Source organism: Aythya ferina, assembly GCF_964211825.1.
Source record: "Aythya ferina genome assembly, chromosome: 9".
Lineage (NCBI taxonomy): Eukaryota > Metazoa > Chordata > Aves > Anseriformes > Anatidae > Aythya > Aythya ferina.
In genome coordinates, this window is record NC_140305.1 from 27,994,854 (window position 1) to 28,020,343 (window position 25,490).

Consider the following 25,490-nt stretch of genomic DNA (forward strand, 5'->3'; position numbering starts at 1 on the left):
AGGGAAGAGGTGTTCACTCAGAGGTCACCTGCACTGAGGACGTGGCACCCCCGGCATGTCCGGACTTCCCTGGAGGGAGCTGAGCACCCTACAGCAGTGTGGCCTGCTGCAGCCGTGAGACTGCGATTCTCCCATGCAGAGGGAGACAAAAGGCCACAGTGCACCCAAAGCGACCCCGAGGCACTGCCTCAGCAGTGCTGGGATGTGGGGACAGTGCAGTTAATGCAGATACCAGACGGCACAGCCCCTGGCAGCAGCTCCTGAGCAGCTGACGGACCAGGAGGGACCCACTTCACACCCGCACGGACCACGTCTCACCCTCTGCTAGGGGCCCGACAACCACAGGAGGAGTGCAGGCAGAGGCAGCGGGACATGGGCGCCTCACGACCCGGGTGCCTCAGGCCAGCCCCCGTCCCAGCTCCCCACGGTTCGGACGTTGGAAGCCAGGGGCTTCACTCGGTGCCTTGCCCTGCATTTGAGCAGCTTCGCGAGGTGGCTTCTGATGTCTTTGCTGTGCAGGGCGTAGATGAGGGGGTTGATGAGGGAGTTAGTCTCACCCAGCAGGAATAAGGCGTCCTTGAGTGTGTCAGACAGGTTGCAGGAGCTGCAGGCGGCCTGCACGGTGCCCCCCACCAGGTACGGCCCCCAGGAGAGGCCGAAGCCGATGATGAGGATGAGCACGGTCCGCAGCGCCTTGAAGTGGCGCAGGCGGGAGCGGAGGCTCCCAGCCTGGGCGCAGGCGTGCTGCAGCCGCTTGTGCTGCAGGTAGGCGATGCTGCCCACCGAGACGTGCAGGCAGACCAGCACCAGCAGGGACGGAGCAAAGATGCCAAAGCAGATCGTGTAGAGATACTCTCTCTTGGCTGCATAGAGGAGCCCGCAGTAACCTGTGTAGTTGCTTTGCTGGAGAGAGGGAAAGATCAGAGGCAAGTGTCCAAAAAGGAAGGAGAGCATCCAGAGGACAATGAGGGAAAGGACCACGGGCATTTTCTTTGGGAGGGTGGGGTAGGAGAGCGGCAGCCTCACTGCCAGGTACCTGTCCAGAGAGATGAGGAGCAGGGTCAGGATGGAGCCGATGCACGGCGTCATGCTCATGGCGATGCGCAGGAGGCAGAAGGACTTGCTGCGGTCGAAGTCCCCATCAAGGATGTCGTCCAGCGCCTCAAAAATGCACATCACACCCACCAGCAGGTCAGCGGTGGCCAGGTTGAGGATGTAGATGTAGCTGGTGCCTGGCTGCTTCCTCATCAGCTGGTAGACAGCCACAATCACCAGCAGGTTGGCCGGGGGAATGAGGCAGCTCAGGAGGGAGTGCAGCACCGTGTACAGGATGTTGACCATTGTCCCTGATGAGGGGGGTCGTGACAGATGCCCAGAAAAAACAGACCCCAGCACAAAGTAATCCTGCTGTGAGGAGAAGTGTGGCCAAGCTGGTGGGATGGGACGGAAGTGCTTCAGATCCTCCAGCTGCAGATTGAGGCCAGGAGCATCTAAGTCAGTCCTTTAAGAGGTGCTTAGTCCATCCCAGGAGACCTCTGGGACCATCCCAGTTGCCGCCAGTCGCCAGTGTTTTTTCCAGCACTTTCAGCCTCTCTTCTTCCCATCTGACTCTGTTCCACACCCGCAAGGATGCTCCAAGCGATGCAGAAGAGCTGCTGCTCTCATCCATGCTCGGTGTGAGTGGCTGCAGGGGGAACTCTCCGGGGAGGAGTGTGCTGCAGGGGCAGGGGCTGGGCTGGCCGGCTCCTGAGCACGCCCGTGACGCACAGCGATAAGGAGCAGCTTTCCAAGCAAAGCCGAGGGGGTGGATGGCAGCTGCTCCTGGGCACCCGCGGTTGGTGGGAATACGAACTTGGTGTGAGGCCGCTCTGCCCGCAGCAGAGGTCTGAGGAGGCCCCCGAGAGCTCTGTGCCATGCAGCCTCCTTCTCCTGGTGCCCGCAGACCAGCCCTGGCACTTTGCATAGGATTTTAGACCCTAAGGAAATGCTTTTGTTAAGGTGTTTGCAGTCCAGAGTGTGGCAGACGTGACTGCTGGGGCTGCCTGTGCTGCAGCAACCCCTCTGCCTGTGCTGCGGGGTCTGGGCAGCACCACAGGTTTTGGAGGGTCTGCCTGAGACCATGAGAAACAAGGGAGCACTGGAGATACCAGGGGAGCATGGCAATACCTTGACAGTTCTTCACTGTCCCACAGCTTGTCGGGTTCTCCTGGCAATGGGTCAGAAAAGATGCTTGTCTAACATTAGCTTTTATCATACGCAGCTGTAAATGCAGCACTAACTGGAAGTGGCATGGTAAACGAGTTCAAAAATATTAAATCCAATTTATGTCAGATTAGGCTTAGGATAAACATACTATATTCATTAAATTCACATTTATGGCAGATTTGGAATTTACGTTCACCAGTTCAAGACAGATATTGCTTGCAAGCTCATTAATGAGTGGCGTGATGGCTCTGCTAATGGCACTGCAAACACTGCTGGAGGAGTGCGTGCCCTGCCGCAGCCAGGCAGTCACGCACAGCACCGCGAGGCCCTGCCCGCCCTGGGAAGCTGCCTCATGCGGGCGGAAAGGGAAGCAGAGCTCTCGGTCACGCTCGGTAACCTGCCCTTGTTCTCGTCTCATCACCACGGTGTAAACGCGTGCAGGACCTTTGAGAAAGGGCAGGTACTGGATGTTCAACACGATAACTGAGGTTTAAACCCATGCCAAAGGCTGTAGCACGGTCTGCTGGGCAAAACTGCGCCCTCAGAGCACTGGAGGCAACGGGGCATCAGCATGTGCCCTCCGGCTGAATACACAGAAAATGCAGAGGGTCCAGAAAGCCCTGCACTGAATATTTTTGGAGACAGAGAGCTTGGAGAGGGTGAATGGGAAACCGTGTGTGCTCAGCCTGAGGTACGTCCTCTTGGCTGCTGCTGGAGGTGGGTTCCCAGGCTCGGGGCACCCAAGGTCCGAACCCATCCAGCTGTGCTGAAGCTAAATTCTGGGAAGCATTGGCTTCAGGCTGAACAAGTCCTCCTGGACTGCCGCAAGTATTGAGTTGTCATCTGGTGTTTGGTAGCTGGTTTGTGGGGAGGCTGTCAGACATTGCTGACTTCAGTGACAAGCAAGGCTCTTTTTTCCATTTTGTCGTTCAGTTTTTCAATTGGAAATGATCCGTGACTAAAGTTCATGAGGCCTGGTCCAGCCCATAAGAACAATCTGCTCTGTGCACCCTACAACCCTACAATTACAGACATGAGCACAGCCAGTCTGTGCTCCCCTAGCAGAGCAGAGGGCTGTGCTTCTGCTGGATTTAAAGAACATCAGCCCAGGTTCTCGTGTACCTTAATACAACGTGTTGTTACGCAATCTTGCAGAGATGAAAGAAGAGGAATATTGTGGGCAGCAAGCAGATCATGGGCAAATATCACCAGGGTGATACCACAAACAGCTCACGGAAAATCATAGCCTAGCAACACATCTGTGCACTTATTTGTTCTGTCTGATCTGCCTGAAGTTCGTATCTAATGAGAAACTAAAGCTCTATGCACACTAGACATTTTGGTTAATATATTTCAGAAGAGATTGCGTGGATTACCTGAAAAGATGATTTCATCATAGAATCAAGAGGCCACTGTATGTTTAATGGCTGTGATTAGCAACGCCTTTATAGCAATCGGTGTCAATTTTTCTTTCCTCTAGGTGGACAGAGCTTTGAAATTATCTGAAACATTACTTAAAGCATTCCTTAAAGTCTTGAGGTGGGTCAAAGTCTGCTCTTACAAACCATGGCAACTGCCCTCATGACAGCTCCGCAGATTCCCTTCTTGTCTGACTTACTACCCCAACAGAGAAAATCTCCCAGCCTCAGCTCCCCACCCAAAGGTAATTTTTGATAAGAAGGATCCGGGAAGTACTTCCACTAGCTTTACAAGGGGGGCAAAACCCAGTAGCTCAGGGCAGGAACAAAAAGCAGAGCGGGAGATGAGACGTCTCTAGCTCAGCAGGGGCAAGGCGCTGAGGATCCCAGCTGTGCTGTGCAGCCTCGCTGGAAGCAGGTTTCTGCCTGTTCCGATGGCAGAAGGGGCTCAATACGAGCCAAAAGAGCAGGGCCAGAGCAAGACCTGCAGCTACCACAGCTCAGCCCCAGCAGAAACCTGAGCACGTTTATTCTCAGGGAGAGGACTTGGCCCTGGGCACAACTCCCTCCCAGGCAGGGCGAGGTGGGGCGATAGCGATGCCACCGCCCGGAGGACAGCCCCAGGACAACACCCCAACAATCAGAGCGCTGCAGCTTCCACAGACGCCTAATCCCACCCAGCACCTGCCGCAGCCACCCCGTGTGGGCTGCACAGCTCCCCAGCAGGAGCAACTTTCAGGAGCTTCCTTGCCACGGTGTGAAACTGCAGCCCTGGCCTTCACAGCTTCCCCCTGGTCCTTAGCACAGGAGCTCCCTTGAGCCCCCCTCAGAGGCGCTATCGTAGGAGGCTGACCCAACTCGTGCAAACCCCCATCCCCACACAAGCGCTGCGGTTTCTCACCCGGCCATGCACGGCGCTCACAGAAGACAATGAACACACTGCTGACTTTGGGAAGTGGACTCTTTATGTATTTTTCGGTTACAATTCTAAGAATATCATCACCATCAGTGACTCAAACAAGGTACTTCACACAGTCAATGAGAACTCTTTATTTAAATTAATTTCCTTAGCTTCTATTGAGGACAGTGAAAGGCCCAGCTTTTCAACTCTTCAGAATGGTCACAGGAAAACCTCTTGAGCTGGCCAACACAATTTAAAAAGCAGTTGACCTTAATTTTTACTGAATTCACAAAATGATGCAATTACTCTGCATATAATTTTGTTCATATAATTTAGTATATACGCACTGTTCAACTCTGCCATATATTTTGAAAAATATACAACCCTGCTTTAACCACATTAGAGATATTTGATAAGACAGCTGTCAATTACTTAACAGATTAGGACAATATCAGACACTCCTATAACTTCATTTCAAACTACAAAAAGAACATAAACCCATATAAAATACAACAGATTAAACAAACTTTTTCCAAGGGATAATTAGGTATCAACTCAATCTGCCATTGTGTGAAACATGAATATAAAATAAGTTACAATTAGTAATGCCTGCATCGTTGAGCTGTGAACTGGTCGAATGAAATCTTAAAAAAACTATACAGTATTATTGCACTCCATGAATGTGCAGTATCTGGAGACACACCAGCACTGAAAGATGTCTTCCATTAAGGTTTTTTCAGGAGGCACGACGTGACTGCAAGAGAAGCATCCAGTCTGTACCAACAGCAAGCTGTCTTCAGTACAGGCCTTCATTGGTCTGAGACACGTGGCCCTTGGAAATCACCACTTAACTCCTGAAAACAAAGACACAAGTGTTACAGCAGGCAATACTCCTGAGTTAAACGAGCAAGCCATCGAAAAAAAGCCGTGAGTTAAATGAGCAAGTTAAACGTAGTCAGCACTGCCCAAACAGAATGCATTTGCTGTAAACTAGGAAGAAAGGCAGGCTACGTGTGCTTCAGGTAATAAAAACTGAATTATAAGCAGTGTCTCTTGTGAGGTTCTAACTCCTGACAAGAGGGGATTATTATTATTTTCTTCTGAACAGTTGTCTACGAGGATACCATCAGAGTGATACTACAGCAGTATGAATTAAATAAGGAGACACTAGAACACAGGCAGGGAGCCTCACTACCAAAGTCATCTGGATGTGTTGCGTTAATTTCCATGTGGATAGAAATACCACCGAAGGCTTTCTGTTTTATATTTTAACTTACATCCTCTTAGAGGGAACTCTACAAAAGAACAGTCTTAGCATGTGTTGTAAGCTTAAAAACGTCGAAATCTACTTTGCAACACAAAGAATGGTGTCTTGAGATTCTCCAAATCTGTACATACAGGATGTCAGGCTTCAGCATGCAGATCTAAGAAGTACTGGAAATACCCAACTTTTAAATAATTACGTTTCTAAAACACAAAACGACTTCACAATTAAGGTGACTTCTGCTATATTACCACCAGACAAACTGAACTTAACTAAATAAGGTATGTCTGCAAAAATCAGAAGTCAATGGCTTCTCATATTCCCTGCACTGCTACTTTGACATAACCTCTCTGAATTGCTCTCCCTGTTTCATGAAGCTGCGCAAGTGCTTGTGGAGGGAGAGCTCAACAGGTCAGAAGAGCTGGGCAGCACAGGTCTGTCACTTGAGAGTGGGATGTCTGCTGGCAAGGTAATGCCAAGCAATTGGTCTCCAAATCCGAAGCATTCTTTTGCAAAAAGCTGTGCCCCAGTTTTTTCAATCAAGAATTCACAAGTGGTCCCTTAAACGGAGATTCTCCACTTTTGCACCAAGATAGTTTTTTCCTGGCACATCTCCGTTCCTGTGAAGAACCGTAAGCTAAATGTATGTCACAACTGATGCCACAACTGATGCCGGAACACAGAACTGGCTCAGCATAAAGCACAGAAGCATGGATATGACCACTCAACCCCTGCTTCTAACAGTCAAGGAAAGGCTATAACGGTACAGTACACACATAAAGGCAAGAAAGAATGTTCTACTTTCTAGGGTCATGCAATTCAATTCAGTTACAAACCGTAGACAAATCCTTCGCACACAGACTATCATAAGGCACATAACAAAGCATGTTTTCTGATGTCTAATACAGCTCATTAACGCAAGGTTTTTTCTGGCCAAAGGAAAACCAGCTCCCAGTTTTGAAACAAACCCCAAAACAAAACCTCCTACTAGAACAGTACCTGTGAAATCATTTAACTGAAAGTCACTACAACTGTTTGGGGTTTTTCTTCAGTAAAACACGTTTAAATGAACAAATATCAAATACAACGTTCAATCTGCAACATGCAGCCGTTTATGTCCAAGTGAACAGGCAGCTGGTGACTGGAAGAATACTTACAAGAAGTTTCAGTGCTGTTAGATGGGGCTATGATCGATGATGAGGCATTGACTCCATGTGCACGTTGAGCTTCATTTCATTATCAAGAATTTGTACAAGCTGCTGCATGGAAGGAAGGTGGCCGGACTCTAACTTAGACCACACCGGAACATCTACCACAAAACACATGGAGAAAACACAGTTAACTTGACAAAGGAACATGTAGGGCTAGTTTATGCAAACTTTAAAAGATCCAGGAACCTATGCAGGTTGGTACTAATTTTTTATTGAGAGAAATGTCTGGATCAACACTGCTTCAGCTACTCTGATACGATGCAGTCAGCCTTTACAAAGGCTCTGGAGGATAAAACTCAATTTAGGAACTACTACACTGAAACACACCCTGCACAATTATAAATAGAAAAGCAAAGCACAGAACCAGATTATAGACCTGTACCTACAGCCTGAAAAAAAAATTGTACTCTGTGAGGCTTACATAATCTTTAAAACCACAGAATTATTTGAAGGCAGAAGGTCCACAGACTCTTAATCTGACACATCGGCACTGCTGTCTACCAGTACTGGAAATTCTGGGAATATCAAGAGACTTAACATGACTGCAAGTCCAAACCATATTTAAAAACAAAAGCATCTAACTGGAAACTGTTCCTCTAGTTGATCGTTCCTTCCTTAACGTGCATCACACGCAACGAAAACACAATACAGCTACTCCAAGTGATCAAACATTCCCCTAAGGTTTTTTTACACTGCAACTGTTAAATACATGTATGTGACCGTACTGCAAGACATGCACAATTTTCATCATGCACTGTGACACATGACATCTGCAGTTTGAGGATGGAGGGCATTACACACACCATCACGTTCTGGAACCCGCCCATTTCACACTACCAGCCCTCACGCTCCCAACCTGACGGCTGACCAACAGCTCTCACACATCTCTGTACACACGCACCACGACTCCCAGAAGAGAAAGTTTGTGCCTCACCATTCAAAGTTATCTCAAATGCACCTGTTGACATACACTGGTTCTCAATCATGTTGCTCAGGAAGAAAACCATCATACACGCATAAACCTGGAAGAGAACAGAGAGACTTTGGCCACGTAAAGCACGGCTTATTTTATTCACTCGGAAATGCTGAAGTTTACAGGCATCTTTGTATTCCCCTTTACAATAATTACGTAGTCTTAAAGTGGCATAGCCATCTTCCTTTCATCCTCTCTGAAAAAAAGATTTTGCACACTGTCTTTCAAAGACAGGTATTACAATTGTTCTGAAACCACCCAGCTCACAGTTCTGACTCAAAGAAGCAAAGTCGCACCTTCTTTCCCCCTCCCTCCACAGATCTCTGCACATCTCAACAGCCCGCCTGCAGAAGTACGTGGCTAAGATGGCACTTGTAGGAGGACAAGGGAACGCGGATGTTCCTACACACTGCCTGTCATTTTCAGAGTAACACTCAGATTTAACACAGAAACTGAACAACGGCAGGTCTAGACACACGGCAATGTCAAACTGCCTCGTTTGCAGCAATTGCCAACCCTGGAGCATTTCTTCAAACTAATAATTTAGCATTTTCTTTGTGCACTGGTGCCTCACGAAGAACTGATGCAATCTCCAGCAATGCAGCACCTCACTCCATGGCCACCACAGCTTTAATTCCCTCTTCATGCAGAAGGGCAGTCACACCAGGTGCTGCAATGCCCGTGGATTTGCATGGGAGATGTCAGCTGTTGAGGACACCAGGGGCGTAGCACAGCCAGCCCAGCTCCGTCCTGCATTTGGCCCGTTCAACTCCACGTGGTGTGTTACAGCCTCTGTACGCCCACCCTGACTGAAGACACAGCCAGAGCTGCTGCACTGGGTAGCTCTTGGAGGTCCGTGCACCAGTGAAATACATGCAGGTTAGCAGACTTACACGTTGCTTTTGCTTAATAGAACGCATCTGGAATAAGGTTATTATAAATCAGAGTACAATGCCATCGACCTGTTAGTATCAGCAGCACTGACTCACGGGGATATTCATCCCACAAGTCAGAGGCTGTCATGCCCAAATAAGTTCTGCAAAAAAAAAACGAACAGAATTTCAATTTGATTTTTCTAGCCACAATCATGTTGGATGCCTACTCTATTAAAATTGGACAAAAGCAACCACTGCAAAATAGCCCTGAGACAACAGAAAAAGGAAGCTGTAGTTTTAATAAAAATACCAGCTTGGCACTCTACCTGAGCCCTTAAAGAAAAATAAAAAACAAAACAAAACAAAACAAAACACCACAGTGCCTTCTTAATAACCGCGGCGTTTCTTTAGCAAACAGTGTTACATCTCTATCAGTAATGTTGACCACATCTGTCCCTCTACAGCACCATTAGCTTGGAAAGAGAAATACCAGGAATTAAACCAAAAGTTACAGGAGCCTGGAGGCTCTGTTAAGACTACAGTGTGCTTAAGTCAGCAGCAACGTTCAGTCCTCCCACAGCACCCTCATGAAGCCATGCTAAAACTGCTTTTCAAAAATAAAAGATGAAAGCAACCAGTTTACCTTATTTTCTTGGCCCCACTGCCAGATGCTTGGAGCTTGCATGCCAAAGAAAGCAAATGGATCCTTGCCAACAATTATTAAGCCTATTAATACTAGTTTGAAGACGGACAGGAAGGATGCTATATGCCTATCAAAAGACAACAGATAAGAGTGACTTAGAACGTTCCCATTACAACTTCACTGCATGTTAGCTAAGATTTACCTCATTAGAATGATTTTCATAATGTACAATCCAGTGTTTCAGAGGAAATATACATTTTTTCAAGTAAATTTATCTGTCTTTAAAAATATTTGTTACCTGTAAAAGCAACACACATGAACAAGAGCACACATTCTCAGGATACCAGTGTTGTATGCCACACACACACATTTGTTCCTTTTTTCCCAACCAGACCTTACACAGAAATTTCAACTTACGCACATCTAAACTAGACAATGCATTTAGTTTCTTGAGGAAGTTGTTCTGTATAATAGAGACGTGTTCAATTGGCGTGCACTACTTCCTCTTAAAGCAGCTTTCCAGCAAGTGCAGAGAACTCCACAGTGCTCTGCAGGAATTACATCTACACCCAGAGAGCACTGAGGAACTCGAACTCGTACCAATCTTACCGGTGTGCTTATTAGGGGTAAGTAGGTCACGAAGTGGCTCAGAAGCCACCAGAGTAACTACGGCATCACTCTCTAGCGCGTACACGATGGTTTAAGTACCAGCAGGAAACGCTGTTTTCATTTCTCCAGATTTCTTTGGGCTTTCCTGCCTTCCCCTGCGCTGTGGTTAAGGTCCCCCAACATCCTCTCCCCCTAAATTACATGTTAAAAACAAGTCTTTCCCTACCCTACAACCCTGACCTATTGCAAGAAACAGACACTAAGTGCATAAGCCTGAGCAACAAACAAGAACTTGTGTCCAGACAGATCACGATGAAAAGCTGCAAAGCTTCACTGTGAGCAACACGGACCACACAGGTTACTTTGGGTTCCCTCAGAGCCAGGCCCCGTACCACAGACAACCATCAGTTTCCCATACACACGTTACCACACAGATATCTGGAGGGGAGACAACACCGTGCTTGCAAGCAATCACAGCAGCAAAAAAACCTTTCCTAAGTTTTCATTTTCAATTTTATTTAACTGCAAAGGCACACGCCCACCGCTCCCCGTGAGCACACAGACTGGGAAAAAGAAAAAAAAACAAAGGGCGCTGCCCGTGGTTTGCTCACCTATAGATGGGTTGCGGGAGGTAGTTCTCCCCTTCGATGCGGATGTCTGGGTACCGCTGGCTGATGACCCGCATGTACTCCTCAAACACCCGCCTGTAGCCTCAGGAGACGCTGCACACAGACGGGACCGGTCACCGGCCCTGCGGCGAGCCCGGCACCGCCACAGCCCCGCAGCCGCCGGTACCGAGCGGGAAGCTCCAAGGCCTCCTGCCGGGGGGGGGGGGGGGGAGGCTGCCCGCAGCCGGCTCGCCCCGCGGCCCCGCTGCTTCCTGCCGCCCGGCCGCCGCAGCGCCGCCCCCGGCTCCCGGTGCGGGCAGGCCCCGAGGCGCCCCCCGAGCCGCAGCCGCGCTCCCCGCGTCCCCCCACGGCCCCCCCGGGCCCCCCGAGCCCCGCTAACGGCCCCGGCCCCCCCCCTGCCCGCCCAGCCCCCGAGGCCCGGTCCCGCCGCCTCCGCGGGGCCCTGACGGAGGAAGGGGGGGGGTGGGGGGGGTGATTCCGGTCCCGCCCGGCGCCGCCATCTTGCGGCCGCGCTGCCTCACCAGATCTGGAACTTGAGCAGCGGCCCGGTGGCGTAGGCCATGCGCAGCCGCTTGGCGGGCAGCGCGCCCTGCTCCGCCGAGCCGCCGCCCGGCGCCGCCGCCAGCGCCAGCAGCAGCAGCAGCCACGGCCCCGGCCCCGGCCCCGCCGCCCGCATCTCGCCCCAGCGCCGCCGCCGCCGCGCCAAGGTCACGCGAGCGCCGCCCCGCTCCGCGCAGGCGCCGCCCGGCACCGGCCCCGCCCCCGGCACCCGGCCCCGCCCCCGGCACCCGCGCGAGGCGGGGCCGCCGCCGCCCCCCGGGCACCGCGGGGGGGGCAGGGCCGGGGGCAGCACAAAGCCGGGCGGGGCCGTCAGGGCCGCGGTGCGGCGGGGCAGGGGCTTCGCTGAGGGGGCACGGCCCCGGCCCTGCAGGAACTGCAGCCTCGTACCGGAAGAACAGAAGCGCTGGTGTTAGTAAATGCTCTTTATTTTTTATCTACAGCCCGTAGTTGCATAAAGATCGCGTCTCTTTAAATACAATAAAGCTATCAAGGTAAACCCCATCGCCTTCCCTCCTCACACCCAACACAATGCTTCTGGTTTTTATTTGTCTTGGATATGCTTTACGAACGTCAGCACGTTTCTGGTTTGAACAGCAACAGACGTGGCTGTTGTGCTGTTACTTGTTTACAATTTCACCTGCACAAATCCTTAAGAAAGCTTTTAAAAAGGCAAGTGTGCAGAAAATCTGTAAACCTTTGCATCATCAGCCATTTTCTACAACTTTTTATTATGTCCAAGTAAATATATATTAGATTTTGGATGAAGTTTTTGTTAACACCATATTGGAGTTCCATGACGTTTCAGAGACCCAGTTCTAAGTCCTCCAATTCCTGAAGGAGAGCAGTTTCTTTCTGAATCTTCTCCAACTAGAACAAAAAAGCACAAGATAAGAGATGGAGCTTGTTATACAGGAAATCAAAAAAGTGTTATTTATGAAGGTAACTTCTGAGTTAGCCAGTAAAGCCAGAGGTATAGCGACAAATGCACACCTGGTGCCTTATCCCACAGTATCACCCCTCACCCCTACAGTATTTAGTTCAAAGAACGCCTGACTCCGTGCTTGAGCCAAGGGGTACTGCAGGCTGAAGCGACGCCATGTGCAAGAAGCGCACAGGGTTATCAGAGGGGGCAGCACAGGAGAGTTCTCACACTTGTTTGGCCACTGTACATCAGCGTTATTTGGCCGGTGTTAGTACTCATTTCCACATAATGCACAGGAGTGGCGGTAACAGCAAACATGGCCCTATGATGAATCAAATGGATCATTTGATGGGGGTGCAGCAACAGAGGCGGGGACACCAACTAAACAAACATCAGGTTTGCTCTCTGCATTTTGTTGAATGCTTGCTGCTAGGAACTGTCTCTGATTTTGAAATTGAATTGATGCATCACATCAAAATCTTACAAAATCTAAACATAATCATCACAAAGCAACACACACCAAACATAATGTTGGTAAAAATCCAACTCAAGCAAGCTACCCAAATCTTCACAGTACCTGATTCTTCTCTAGCTGCTTGCCAGCAGCTGCTTGTTCCTTCAGCTGCTCAATTGCCTTTAGTTTCTGTGAAAATAAATGTGTATAGGTGAACCAAGAACGGAAGAAACAGTCTTAGAAGTTCCCGCACTTGCAATTGCTAGATTTACCAGCAGGCAGTTCTCAATGTGGAAGGGACATTTCCTTTAAGCATCTGCAGATGCTCAATCCAGAATTCCCCACCAATAAAAGAGAGGTTTTTTTTTTTCCCCAAGAACAAGACAACCTAGAGAACAGGAATGCTTAGTTTCTGAAACCAGAACACCATACATTATCTGACTGAAGGGCCAAATCCATTTCAGAAGTGACTCCTACAGCATCGCTATCCCTCTTCACCACGGCTGCCTTTCTAAGCATAAAGGCATTTAAGCTATACTCAGTTGTGAGGAATTTGTTGCACATCCAGCAGTATTCGTAATTGCAGGCTGGAATGCACTTCCATGCACCTTTCAGTGGTTTCTATGCTGTCTAGACTGAGATGATCTTCAAGAGTCTTGACAAGTGAAGACTTCTACTATTCTACAAAATGAAAAAGCCAAGGAAGTTGGTTTACAAATTCAGGACATTACCATCTAAGTAAACGCTATCCTGTTGAGCTCAGGTCACCTTACAATGAGACTAGACTTTAAAAAACATCTCTTAGAAAAGTCTGTTGTTCATTTAAGAAATCCCCTTGCCTTTTTTAAGTTCTTTATCTTCTTGTCAGTTTCAGGATCTCCTGATGTCACAGCAGGCACAGCACTCCGTGGTGTGCTCTGAGACGCTGAGGACTGTGTAGATTCCTGGTTGCTATCAGCTTTGGCTTCCTGTAAGCAGATTTAAAAAATAATAAATAAATCACATCATCTACAGAAAATACCTTAGATTACGGAAGGCCTGAAAAATCTTTTTCGTCATTTGAACTGCTCCATTTTATATTTCTTCCTCCTCCGATTTGCTCATATTCTCTAAGATTTGTATGTGCCTTGCTACACTATTTTGTATTACCTATTATATAGGTAATGGCTTTCTTTGGAATGCCACTCATGTTGTTTCTTCTTCAATTTCTACTTCGTGAAGACACCAACCATACAAAGCATGGGAAAACACCAGTAAGGATGACATGACAGACATATACACAAATATTTTGTAAAGGAGACTGGTGGGTCATCACCTCTTCGAGACAAAGAAAAGGCTCAAAGACAGTGTAACAAATTCAGAAACATAAGCTCTTATTTTAAGAAATTATTACTTCAGAAGTCTGTAAAATTTGGAGTGCTAATACCAAAAGCTGATTTTTATCTGCTTAGGTGAAGAACAGCAAAGAAATGAAACAGAACAAGTTCTCTTTGGTCTGTCCTGGTAACACACCTCAGCCCTGACCTGCAGAGCAAGCCCATTCTCACTTCTTACCCAAGTCTGGAAAGAACCTTGCAGATTCACATTGCAGGTGAAAAGGCAGAATTGCATATTGACATTCACTTCATCTAACACCTGCAGCAACCAGCCTCAGCTGTTATTTTTAAGTATGACTAAGGCAGATGCAAAAGGACAACTAACACATCTACCGCCCTCCCCAGAAGTGAGCACATGCAAAATCACTGGATGGGTTTCAGGAAAACTAATGTCACTGCTCTGAAACTGATCACTGGCGTTGTGAAAATTAGTTTAACATTATCCTTAAAAGAATTACTTTTGCAGTACCTGTTTAGCAGCTTTCTTTGCTTCATGTTTCTTTTGATTTTTGAGAGCTGTTTTAGAGAGTGGCTTTTCACTGCTTCCTGACTGTGGTTTCATGTTCTGAGGTGGCTCATCCTCATGCTGCAGGATAGGCAAAATTAAGTTTTGAAACCTCTATTCCACGTTGGTACAAAAACAAACAAACAAACAAACAAAACCAAACAAAAACCTTCCAAATTTACTTAAGACAACACCATGCACAAAGCTGAACTGTGATGGAAGCTAAGAAGTACGTGCCCTTTCTCCTTCAGCTAGTGGAAGGCTAGTGGTGAAAAGGAGTTCAAACTCCTCCATTCTCAAGTTTTCCCTTTTAGGTGGTACTGAATTTCCTGAATATTTTACATATGTCCAGCAAAAGAGCAAAATCATCATGTTTTATGGAGGTGGGGGAGGAGTGGAAATCAAACAGGAATAGAACAGCTTGGCATTTTGCTTTTGCTGAGAACTTTTTAATCAAGCTCCCTGTGACAAGAAAGAAAAAACGGGTCACCGGGTTGTTTTATAGCTGTTGCTTTGGTTAGTGGAAAGAGGAAATTCTTTAGGCCCCCCCCCCTCCCTAGCTCCTCAATTAACAGTTAACGCATATGGCAAGTTGGGAGCAGAGAGCAGGCTGGTAAACTGGGACCTATCCTAACTCAAGTACCCAATTTCACTGTAAACTAAATTTACAGTTTATTGTTCTTGTGCGTGTTGCAGAGAATGGCTTTAAAAGTCTGCAAACAACCTCGTGAAAGAACAGTGTTTGGACAAAAGAAAATCCTGTTCCTAGCACAAATTCTTGCAAACAGTGAGCAAATAATTGGTCGAAGAGTACTGCTAAGAAAACCTCTCAAGAAAAATGTAATATTCCTGTCACTCGGGTTACTCTTCTAATGTTCCTTATAAAAAATATACACATATTTGAGACCAAGCTTCAAAGATAGGCAAAACAATGAAACAGAACAATTTAGTGCATATATGGCAGTCTACTTACAAGCTTGGAACTTGTCACAGGTTTGTTTCTCAAGGCCGGAGGTCTGTATGCCTGGGCAGGTTTTGGCTCAGCGCTCGGCAATTCACTTGGAACTGCTTGGTACTTCACTGCTTTCACTGGGAATACTCCATCCAAAAATGGCTGCCAGAAAACCTGCCACATTTCTTCATTTGCTGGAACTTCATAGTGGTGTAAAAGAGAGCCAGTGTAGTGCCATATCTTGTAGCCATTACTGACTCGTAGCCTGGGAGCACAGGTAGCCGTTACAATGTGCTCCCCGTCAGGACACCAAGCGAAGTATGTGGAATCCGAGGCTACTGGTTTGGAAACGAGTTTGTAGTTTTTAACGTCCCACACTTCCATCTGTCCCCTGAGATTTCCAAATCCTGCTAGTACTAGGATGTGTCCGTGGGGGCTGTAGTAAGCAGCATTGCGAGGACCGGTTCCAAAATCAAACACAGGGTCACATTTCAGATTAAAAACTGTTGCTTTGGCAGGCATAAAACCATACACAGCACAAAACTCGACTGAATTGGGGTTCCAAACAACATCATAAATAGGGCCATTTTTAGCTAAAGGAAAAGGAAAACATGCAGCCATTGTTATGAGATTATACTGTTTCACTTGCACCGAAAAGATACCAATGATTCTTAACTCCACGCTTTGCTAAAATCCTATAATCTAATTATTGACTGAAAATGAATTCTGCTAACAATTACAGTAGAAACAAACAATAGTCTCATAATTTTAGTTAACGTTTGCAACAATAACTGCAGCCATTCCAAATTACCTCTCTGGAGTCAGCATCAGCACTTTAAGCATATGTTTTCATGTAAAAAAAAATCCTTTATCTGTTTTCCTCATTATTCAAGAATGGTATCTCAGGACCATCTCAAACTGTCCCACTGGAAACCTGCAAAAACAGGAATTTTATACCAGCTGGATAATAGTTCCTCTTCTACTCTATAGCATAGCTCAGCTTTGTAGAGCTAAAAGTGTTGACTCAAGTTACCTTTGCACCATGCTCCTGCATGGTATTTTTAAGGACAGATTTTGAAGTGGGAGAGGACAAAAAATGGCTTCACACATACTGACTAAAACTTGCTATTATTGGAAGCTATTCTGGGGGCTAGCGCATTAAGAGATACTGAAAAAATGGTGGATCAGTGATCTCAACTCATGTTAAGATACAGAAGGATGAATAAGACCCGTAGGTCACTATAACACTCCATAATCTGATTACCTTTACGTATGTTTCAGGCAAGTGCCAAGTGCATTAATGCTAATTCTTAACCTCGAACACTGACTCAAAATATCCAACTGAACTGAACCGTTTGTTGTTATTCTAAATCCTCGGTATCTTCAGGAACCCCCGCATCTTTCAGCTGTGCATTCACACTGCATGCTTCCCCTCTTAAAGCTTTTTAGATAATGTTACCCCAATGCAATTGCAGAGGTAGAGGTCTGAAAGAAAATTGTGTTTCTACAAGTTTCATGGCAGTAAGCCGCTGGAGAGATTATGGCAGCTTTATATGGGCTTCAGCAGCTAAGGCAAAGGCTGTAGCACATACCAGTCAAAACTGAACACCCCACCCCCCACAATGCTTCTGTGAAAAAAGCTTCAAAACTGGACCTCAAAAGCCACCAGATGATACAAATCATAAGATCATTCAGGTTGAAAAAGACCTCTAAGATCCACAGGAAATGAGGCAGCACTCACTCCGAGTGCTCAGTATTTGCTTTCCTTAGGAAAGAAAAAAAAAAAAAGCTTTACCCTTTATCCCCCTTGAAAATTAATAGCTAAATTAAATTAGAATTAACGACAGACCTCTTGTTAAATAAAGATGCATTTGAAGTAAGTAACTTCAAAGGTCAAAGGTTTTAATAAGAACGGAATTTAAGAACTAGTGTTCTTAACGCAGTAAACTGCCCCCAGAGAGATTCTAGACACTGAATTGTAACTGATTACTTTTCCTCGCAGTCAAATTAGCAACAAAGAGAAACGGGGCATAGTACTTGCAAACACAAGTTTTGCTACAGAAGGCAAACTGGAGACATTACCCTGATCAAAGCTAGTATCGAAGGGAACATAGTCACAATCTGTCTTACAAAGTCACTTAGGTATTACTTCTTTACATCATCACATGCCCAGCGTTTTGAAATTTCACAACTAACTCGCTTCTTTAAAATCCCAAACAAAAAAAGTATTTAACATAACAGCAAAAACTTAAGATAATGGAAAAAATACTACCCAGAGGAAATTTACGAAGACTTTCAGTACAAACAAGACACTGAAAATGAGTGCGTGCTCCTTCCAGATGGACATTACTGCCAGTATCAATCGCATGCCTAACATTGCCTGTAGGATTGTTCCATTTGGTAAAATACTTTCCTGCCTATTTCAGATCCTCAAACGTTGCACTGGCTCTGTTGTCCAGGTCCTTCCTCAGAAAGAAAACACAGTTCCCTTCCTGTACACTCTCACAAGTAGATTATTTGTATATTTTAACTGAAAGCGCGTGCTCTGTGCTGCTGCCACTAAGACAACGGGTATATCAAAGACAACAATTTAGCTACTGAAAACATACTGCAGGTTAAAAGAACACTTTTTAAGTAATATTGCTTTTTAAAGAACGCTTCATTTTTGTAAAGAATACTTCATTACACTGACAAAAAACCACCATCAGACATTAAGGAAAAGCTGGTGAAGCAGCAATTCCCACTACTGAGAGCTCTAACGCAATGAAAAATTCCCAAGAGCGACTTACGTAGTTGTACGACCGCACTTTCTCCATTCGTTGCAATGTAGTGCAGAGTTTGCTCTCCATAGTACGAAGCACCTGTTTTATCAACTTCTGTACTAGCTATTACTAGCACAGCTGTGGCTAATAGAATAGACAGAGTTATTTCCATATAATTACTTAAAATAACAAGCTTTTTCACTAACTACCATGCACGAGGAGACATTGAGTTAATAATGAACTTTACAATTAGTTGCACGCATATCAGTGCTTTTATCATTCTATTCTTAGTTGAGCTTTTCATAAACCCAAACAAAACTGGTATTTTCCTTTCTCAAATTTAAGAGTACAAGCCAAGGTACTACTCATTTACTATTGGATTATAAGAAAGTGAACAAACTTTTGCAGCCATAAAAAGATGTTCAGTAGCAGCAAGAGCATCTAATGCTTTTCATGTAAGGCAAAAAAATAGGCATCCCGATCAGTCCTTGAATAAAATGTATCATCAACAGCTTTTGTATGTACATCTATTTTATGCAATCACACAGAAACCACACGTGGGCTATGTAATACCTTCCCTGTATTCCAAACAACGTGGGTTGAACTAAAGAACTTTTTTTTTTTTTTTTAAATATTATTCAGCCTGTTGCTCTCAAAGAGCAAAGCATGCAGAGGACTGTGCAAGTCATCTCAATCATGATTACATCTGTTTATAAAATTTTACAGAACAGCTTACACTCTGAGATAACCTCACATTTACAGCTTAAATATGTTACCACAGAACACAAAATTAAATTTGAATTCATTATTCACTTGCAAAATTTTCCAACACACGAAATAATTAAAAAAATAATTAACAGTGCCTTAGCATTAATGGCTATCTTTGGTATTTATCTGCATATGCAAATAAAATGTAAAACCCACATAGTAAACAAAGTAATTAAATGACAAATGGACAGAATGTCAGGTTTAAATATAGAGCTGCTATACCTTTTTTGTTCCATAGCATTGTCACCTTGTCAGCTTTAAAAAAACTTTTATTGGCGAGTGCAGACTGAGGTCCACCGAAGTTGGGATACTGGTAGAGTCTAACAAACGACGGTGCACCTTTACTGCCTGGAACATACACTGCAACCTAAAACAAAGTCATGAGATTTTATTGCAGACTATATTCTTGGTAGCACATAGCCTTGGTCCATTTACTACTCATACACTGTACTAAAACTGCAGTATTTTTTTTGAACAAAAAAAAAAAAAAGTTGGAAAAACATCAGAAGTACCTTGGTTGGCTGTGCTCCTGGAGATAACACAAAATCATTAACCTTTTGCAAATGCAGCTTATTTGCAATAGTGTCTGCAAAAAAAGAAGTCACAGATGCGATGATATTAATGACAAAACGTCAGCCTAGATTACTCAGCTATACCTTCTCATGAGTCTGTATCATGGATAACAAAGAGAAGTATATATAACAATAAAAGATTTATTCCACTAGGCAAGCAAACTTTAACTTCCCACTTCAACAAACTAGAGGTCTGACTAGACCTGTTTTCTTTATTGACATCTCCCTCTACTGAATCCACATATTCCACCAATAGTAGTAAAAACTTCAAGGAAAAAAAAAAACACCTGTAGCTTCACAGCCTCAGTTTTGCCATCAGTATCAGTTTTCTATAGAGGCATTTTCAAATAGTTCATTGACAAAATACACACAACACAAAGAAGTAATCATCGATAACGTTCTCTACTGAGAATTTCCTCTCTATTTCCTACTCTCTATTTCCTGAATCTCATTAAATGTAAAAATACAAACCCAAGCCTTTTTATCTGAAAATGTGTTTCATAGCAAGTAAGTATTAAAAAGATAAAGTAAACAAAAAAGAAAACATGCTTCATTAAAATGTAGCAATTTTGATTTTCCAGAATTAAAATAGAATGCAGATAATACTTCAAATAAAAAACAAGCAACAGAAGAAATGAGAGGAAAAAGTGGAAAGTGAAAAAAAAAAACAGAAGATGCCTACACAGATCGTAATTAAACTATCTTATAGAAACATTTGCTTACTGAAGTTGTTGTTCTCAAAGAAGTGCACTTCATTGTTTACATTCCTGGCACAAATGCTTTCATCGTCTGCCCAGCAGGGACACCTACATTTAAAGAAGAAAAAATTAGAAACAATGAGCATTGCTCATCTTCAGCAGTCTAGCATTTTTTCCTCCTATTTTACATCTAAATATGCTCAATCACAATATATTTCAGATGGACAATTGACACTTGCCATCTGAAAAAATATACAATTTACCTTGTATAAAATATATAACTGGACTTCCGATTATCACCTGCTCAGCTTTCTTTCTGATGCCAAATGATAGGGGATCTACACTAAGAAATACACAACTGTAACGGTGTAAGAAGTACTAACAAGCATAGTTAGTTGCTTTCAGCTAGTAGCAGGAAACATTTTGAAAGCTAACACCGCACCAAAAGCCCCACTTACCCGTATGAGATCTCGGAAGCCACATTTCTTTGCAAACATTAAGCACCTGGAAAAGTTACTTACCAGTTCTGCATCTTTTTCTGGATGAAAGACTTCAAACACTTCCCAGTTTTCACATCGTAAAGTTGTAGGTTGGGCACCCCTGCTGTGCCATCTTTAGCAGCTGCAACAGATACATGTATTAACGTGGCGATCTCCTGGGATTAAATGTGCTTCACCACGATGACATTCCACCTCGTGATTCTACAAGCATCTGAACGCGCATCAACTTCTTACAGGAAGCACCCCACTCCCTAACAGACGAGGCCCTAGGTTATTAATTGCTTTACCTGTTAACGTAAGTCTTCCTGCAGTCTGTCAGCGTTAGTTCTTTTGAACTAACATTTGGAAGTGTAGGGTTCCCACTGCCATTACAAGACTACGGCTACCAACCCTAGGACAGCTTTTTAAATGCATGTTTGTGTTGGTTTTTGCTTGTTAGTTTTTAAATCAAGAATGCTCTCTTGGCAAAGAATGGAAGGAATATTCTGCACTATTACGCTGTGTTCTCAAAAGAATCCAACACATTTTGTCCAACACATTAACAGTCACAGCTGTATCTATAAGCCAAATAAAACAGCTCTGCTTGTTTTAAACTTTTTTTTTTTTTTTTTTTTTTTTTTACTCATTTTGTACTCATTCTAGGTATTACTTCATAATTCGGTAAGACCGAGAATAGCTAAACTAGGCACATCAACTCCACACAGAGGCAGAGGAGAGAATAAAGCCCTCTGGGCAAAGGAGAACACCTATGTTAGCTGTGCCCAGCAGAGGACATGACTCCTGAGACAGCTCATGATTTTCTTTGTCTATACACAAATACAAACTGCTTGAATGGCGTGTTGTCGAAACATACTCTGCACTAAGGTCAGTTAGCTTTTTTTGGAAACATGCAATTTACTTAACAGACAAAGAGTTGGTACATGTACTGATTTACTGTTGGCAAAAAATGGTCAATACCAGATGCTTTTAGAAGATGCCACCTCTCCCTCCCTCCTCCACTCTATATTTGATTAACCACATGCTTTTTCTGTACACTTTCCATGATGCTCTTTTAGGCAGTGAACATGCTACAATGGCAAACCACGTAAAAAAAGTCTGCAAACCAAATTAAAATGTGCATGTGCCCTGCATACTTCTATAGTGGATAAAATACTCACTTGTATAGGCCTGCCACGTGGCTAGAACGTTATTCTTTGGTGAGAATTCAAGGCAAACTACTTTTGGAAGATCAAAGGAACGCAGTAATTCAGCACTGGTGACATTAAAAATATTCACTCTGGAACCAAAAAAATGATATTATCAATAAAACATGCTTACAACAGTTAATTAACTACTAAGGTAACTTTTCAAGTATTTGACTCTCCTAGATCTGTTCTAGATTTGGCTGGTGTTGAAGAGATGATTTTTCCTCTCGCTTTTACCAAATTTTTGAAAGAACACATTTTAAGACCAGATATCCAACCAGGACAGAAACTGGCTCCATGAAACGCTGGTCAAAACGTATCGCATATTTTGATCTGCAATGCTTTGACTCTGAGTCAGAGACAAGGTATGCTCCCTCCATGGAGAGTCCATCCATGCTTCCAGTGTTAAAGTCGAGAGAAGGCCAACACAAAGATCTAACTGAATTCAAACATGCATTTGGTCTACGTATTTTAAAGGTCTTTTTAAAGGTCTCAAGAGAGGTATCAGGAAATAGGAACAAAAACCCCAAATAAGTCATATGAAGATTCCACAGAAATGTGAGCATTATAAATATGAGTAAAAGAGTATTTTTTTCATCTGCTATTCAGAAAACAAAGCCGTTACTGCAAACGGCATAAAAATTAAACTGCACTTAAAGCACGTGCAAATGCTTTCATTAATAGCAATGGCCTTCACACACGTAAGGTAAATGTAACATGATTGACTCAATTTACTTTATACAAATTGAATGATTAGGATCATAAATGGAACTAACTTTTCTCCATTGCACCAGGCAAAGAGGGAACCGTCCTTGCTAAAAGTAACAGCTTTGCAATTTTTTCCAGAGTCCCTAGAGAAATAAGAAACACACATTAGTATTAAAACGCACTGCATAAGGTATCAAAAAAAAAAAAAGTAAAAGAAACTCAAGTTTCTTCCCGCACCCCTTTGTAACAGAAGCAGTGTGATCTGCTCAGCAACCCAACAGCTGGAGCAGGTGATCTCTGCAGGCCCCTTCCAATTCAGCTGTTCTGTTCTAGCTGTTCGGTGATTACTATCTGAGCAATTACATGTCAGGCAGGGGTAAAGACTTCAAAGCCACTGGGGCTTACTGAACAACATGAAAAAACATTTTTTTTGTACATTTTTCACTTTTAGTCGGCATTTACTTCTCAGAAGAAAATCTGAGGAACAGAATCCAGTCCAGATTTGGACTCACTGACCCCTGTGGGTCCCTTCCAGGTTAGGGCATTTCTTCTGTACACAAGGTCACAAATGGTCAGAATAGCAGTACCTCTGAAACGCCGTACTCTCTGTGAAAGCAGGAGGCCCGTTCACCATGTAAAGCCCTTCAGATCCTCTCACTGGAAAAGTAAACAGAAGCATACTCATTCCCACGTCAGAAAACTGCCCAAACAAAGACCGTAATTTGTGACCCCTGAAGCCCGCGAGTACTTTTCCCTCTTCTTGCAGTTTAGAGTTAGCAAGAATGGAGGTTGTAAAGGGACGTGCGGAATATCGGAGGCTGACCTGGCTTCACCCCAAGGTAACTGCAGGATTAAAAAAAATAACAGGGACCAGACTGAAGTCAGATGCCCACAGCACAACTGGTGCCAGAGCACAGAAGGGATCAGGCGCTCAGTGCCGGGCAGGGGGAGGCAAACCCGGGTGTCAGGTGGAGTTGGAGGCCGGGGCCCCGCACACCCCGCTGGGGCTGTGCCCGTTCGGGAGCTGGGGCTGTGCCGGGACGCAGTTCCACAGGCTCCGTGGGCAGCCGGTGCCCGCGCGCTGTCTCGCAGCAGTCGCTTTTCTCACGTTTCAGCACCACTCCCTGCGTTCCAGCCTGAGCTCACTGCCTACTGTCCTGTCAGCGGGTACCACGGCACAAAAACCTGCCTCACCTCGGAGGATGACCTCAAGCTACAAGAACTGCACCTGTATGAGGAAGGAGGTGGAAAAACACCTTGTCCTCACGCGGCTGGTGGTCCTCAAGGCTCAGCCTTTTTGCAAGAGGCACTTGCACAAAGCCAAACGTGCACAACTGCCACATCCTCCATCGCTGTGAGGCTACACGATAGTCCTGCACAACGGAATCACAAAGAGCTGTCCAGATACTCCCCAGAGCAAGGATTAACTACCTAAACACAGGACGGGCATTGCCAAAGGAAGATTATGTCGGATATTTTTTTTCTGCTGACATGAGTCTGGATGTGCCCTGCAGTTCATTTCAACATTAAAGTTCAACTTAAAATACAGCAAGCACGGAAGAAATACTGATACAAAATGTGTTCCAAATTTCATCTTTTTATGAGAAATTGCCATGCTTATGGCACTAGAAAATAAGCACGAAAGCGTAACAGCCTGAAGTGTACCAGCCTGCCGCGAGGCGGGAAGGTGTAGCACACACCCAAAACCAGCACTCAGCCTCTGAGAGCCTTCAGAGGAAAGCAGTATGGCTGATCACGGAGCCCTCGCACAGCCACAGCAGCGCAGTGCTGGGAGCCAGCCCTGCCTGCAGCCACCCTCACACCACTCCTCGGAGCTGCCTCTTTACTTGCTGCGTATCCCCCCTGCGCGTCTCTCCTGCACCTCAGGAACGATCAAGATGAGCGTGTTTTAACCCAGAGCGCATTAGTTTGGCCAAACCACCGCGTGCACAGATCGCTGCTCTCCGTGCGCCCCAGCAGCCGGGCAGGGCCGGCTGGAGCCAACTGCCCGGCACCGGGCTCCAGGGGTCAGGACCTGAACCTGCAGGAGGCCGCGGGCAGCAACGCGGGGCCAGGGCCAGCCTGGACAGCGGCACCCCCCGGTACCCCCGGAGCCCCAGCACGAAGAGCCCCGCTTCTGGAGCCGAGCAGCGGGGGCGGGCAGAGGCCGGCGCCCTCCCACCACCGGCGGCTTCACCGGGTTAAAGGAGAGGGGCGGGGAGGGCCCCGCAGGGACAGCGGCGGCACCGGGCCCCCCGCCCCACCCCCCCCGTCCCGTGCCCCCGCCGGGGGCGGCCGAGGCGAGAGAGCCCCGGGGTGGGGGGGGGGGGGGGGGCCGGGAGCACGGGGCGGGAGCACGAGGGCAGCTCCCAGCGGGCGGCCGCGGCGCAGGGTGGCACAGCGGGACCGGGACCCGGACCCGGACCCGGACCCAGCCCTGCCCCCAGTCCCGGTCCCGGTCCCGGTTCCATCCCGCCCCGCCGGCCCGGTCCCGGCGCCCACCTGCCAGCAGCGGCGTGGGCGGCGCCATCTTGGCGCGGGGCCGGTCTCGCTTCCGCTTCCGCTTCCGGGTGAGCGGCGGCGCGGCGGCCGCAGGGAGCTCCACGTCGCGCGGCGCGGGGGGGGCGCCGCCGGGCGCGTGACGCCGAGGGAGCGCTTCCGCCCGCCGCGGCGCGCGCGGCCCCGGAAGCGCCGGAGGCGGGCGCGCGGGTTGGCGGCGGGCGCCGGGCCCGCGTCACGTGGCGGGGCCGCGCTTCCGGCGGGCGGCGCCGCGCGGTGCTGACGCTGGCAGCGGGGCCGC

General features: G+C 46.4%; 3 protein-coding genes across 8 annotated transcripts; all 3 read right to left on the bottom strand.

The window, feature by feature from the left end:
- Positions 1 to 21: 21 nt before the first annotated feature.
- Positions 22 to 1,442, bottom strand: LOC311441380 (glucose-dependent insulinotropic receptor-like). Its single transcript, XM_084529419.1, has one exon. The coding sequence runs from the start codon at positions 1,339 to 1,341 to the stop codon at positions 382 to 384; it is 960 nt and encodes a 319-aa protein (XP_084385545.1). The 5' UTR covers positions 1,342 to 1,442; the 3' UTR covers positions 22 to 381.
- A 3,124-nt stretch (positions 1,443 to 4,566) lies between these two features.
- SELENOT (selenoprotein T) lies at positions 4,567 to 11,425 on the bottom strand. Its single transcript, XM_084529447.1, has 6 exons — positions 11,250 to 11,425; positions 10,711 to 10,821; positions 9,491 to 9,617; positions 7,934 to 8,021; positions 6,946 to 7,097; positions 4,567 to 5,378 (listed from the first exon to the last, which is right to left on the bottom strand). The coding sequence occupies exons 1-5, from the start codon at positions 11,402 to 11,404 to the stop codon at positions 6,973 to 6,975; spliced, it is 606 nt and encodes a 201-aa protein (XP_084385573.1). The 5' UTR covers positions 11,405 to 11,425; the 3' UTR covers positions 4,567 to 5,378; positions 6,946 to 6,972.
- Positions 11,426 to 11,696: 271 nt separating this feature from the next.
- EIF2A (eukaryotic translation initiation factor 2A) lies at positions 11,697 to 25,322 on the bottom strand. Of its 6 annotated transcripts, XM_084529429.1 has the most exons (15): positions 25,193 to 25,314; positions 23,919 to 24,063; positions 23,278 to 23,347; positions 22,759 to 22,833; positions 21,956 to 22,074; positions 20,820 to 20,919; positions 20,324 to 20,406; positions 19,541 to 19,614; positions 19,251 to 19,395; positions 18,288 to 18,404; positions 15,520 to 16,091; positions 14,511 to 14,627; positions 13,505 to 13,633; positions 12,789 to 12,854; positions 11,697 to 12,156 (listed from the first exon to the last, which is right to left on the bottom strand). In XM_084529429.1, the coding sequence occupies exons 2-15, from the start codon at positions 24,031 to 24,033 to the stop codon at positions 12,091 to 12,093; spliced, it is 1,848 nt and encodes a 615-aa protein (XP_084385555.1). In that variant the 5' UTR covers positions 24,034 to 24,063; positions 25,193 to 25,314; the 3' UTR covers positions 11,697 to 12,090. The 6 variants fall into 6 exon arrangements, with proteins under 6 accessions (XP_084385555.1, XP_084385556.1, XP_084385558.1 ...); XM_084529430.1 differs by lacking the exon at positions 23,919 to 24,063 and having other exon boundaries at positions 25,193 to 25,322; XM_084529432.1 differs by lacking the exons at positions 23,919 to 24,063; positions 25,193 to 25,314 and adding an exon at positions 24,356 to 25,052.
- Positions 25,323 to 25,490: the final 168 nt, after the last annotated feature.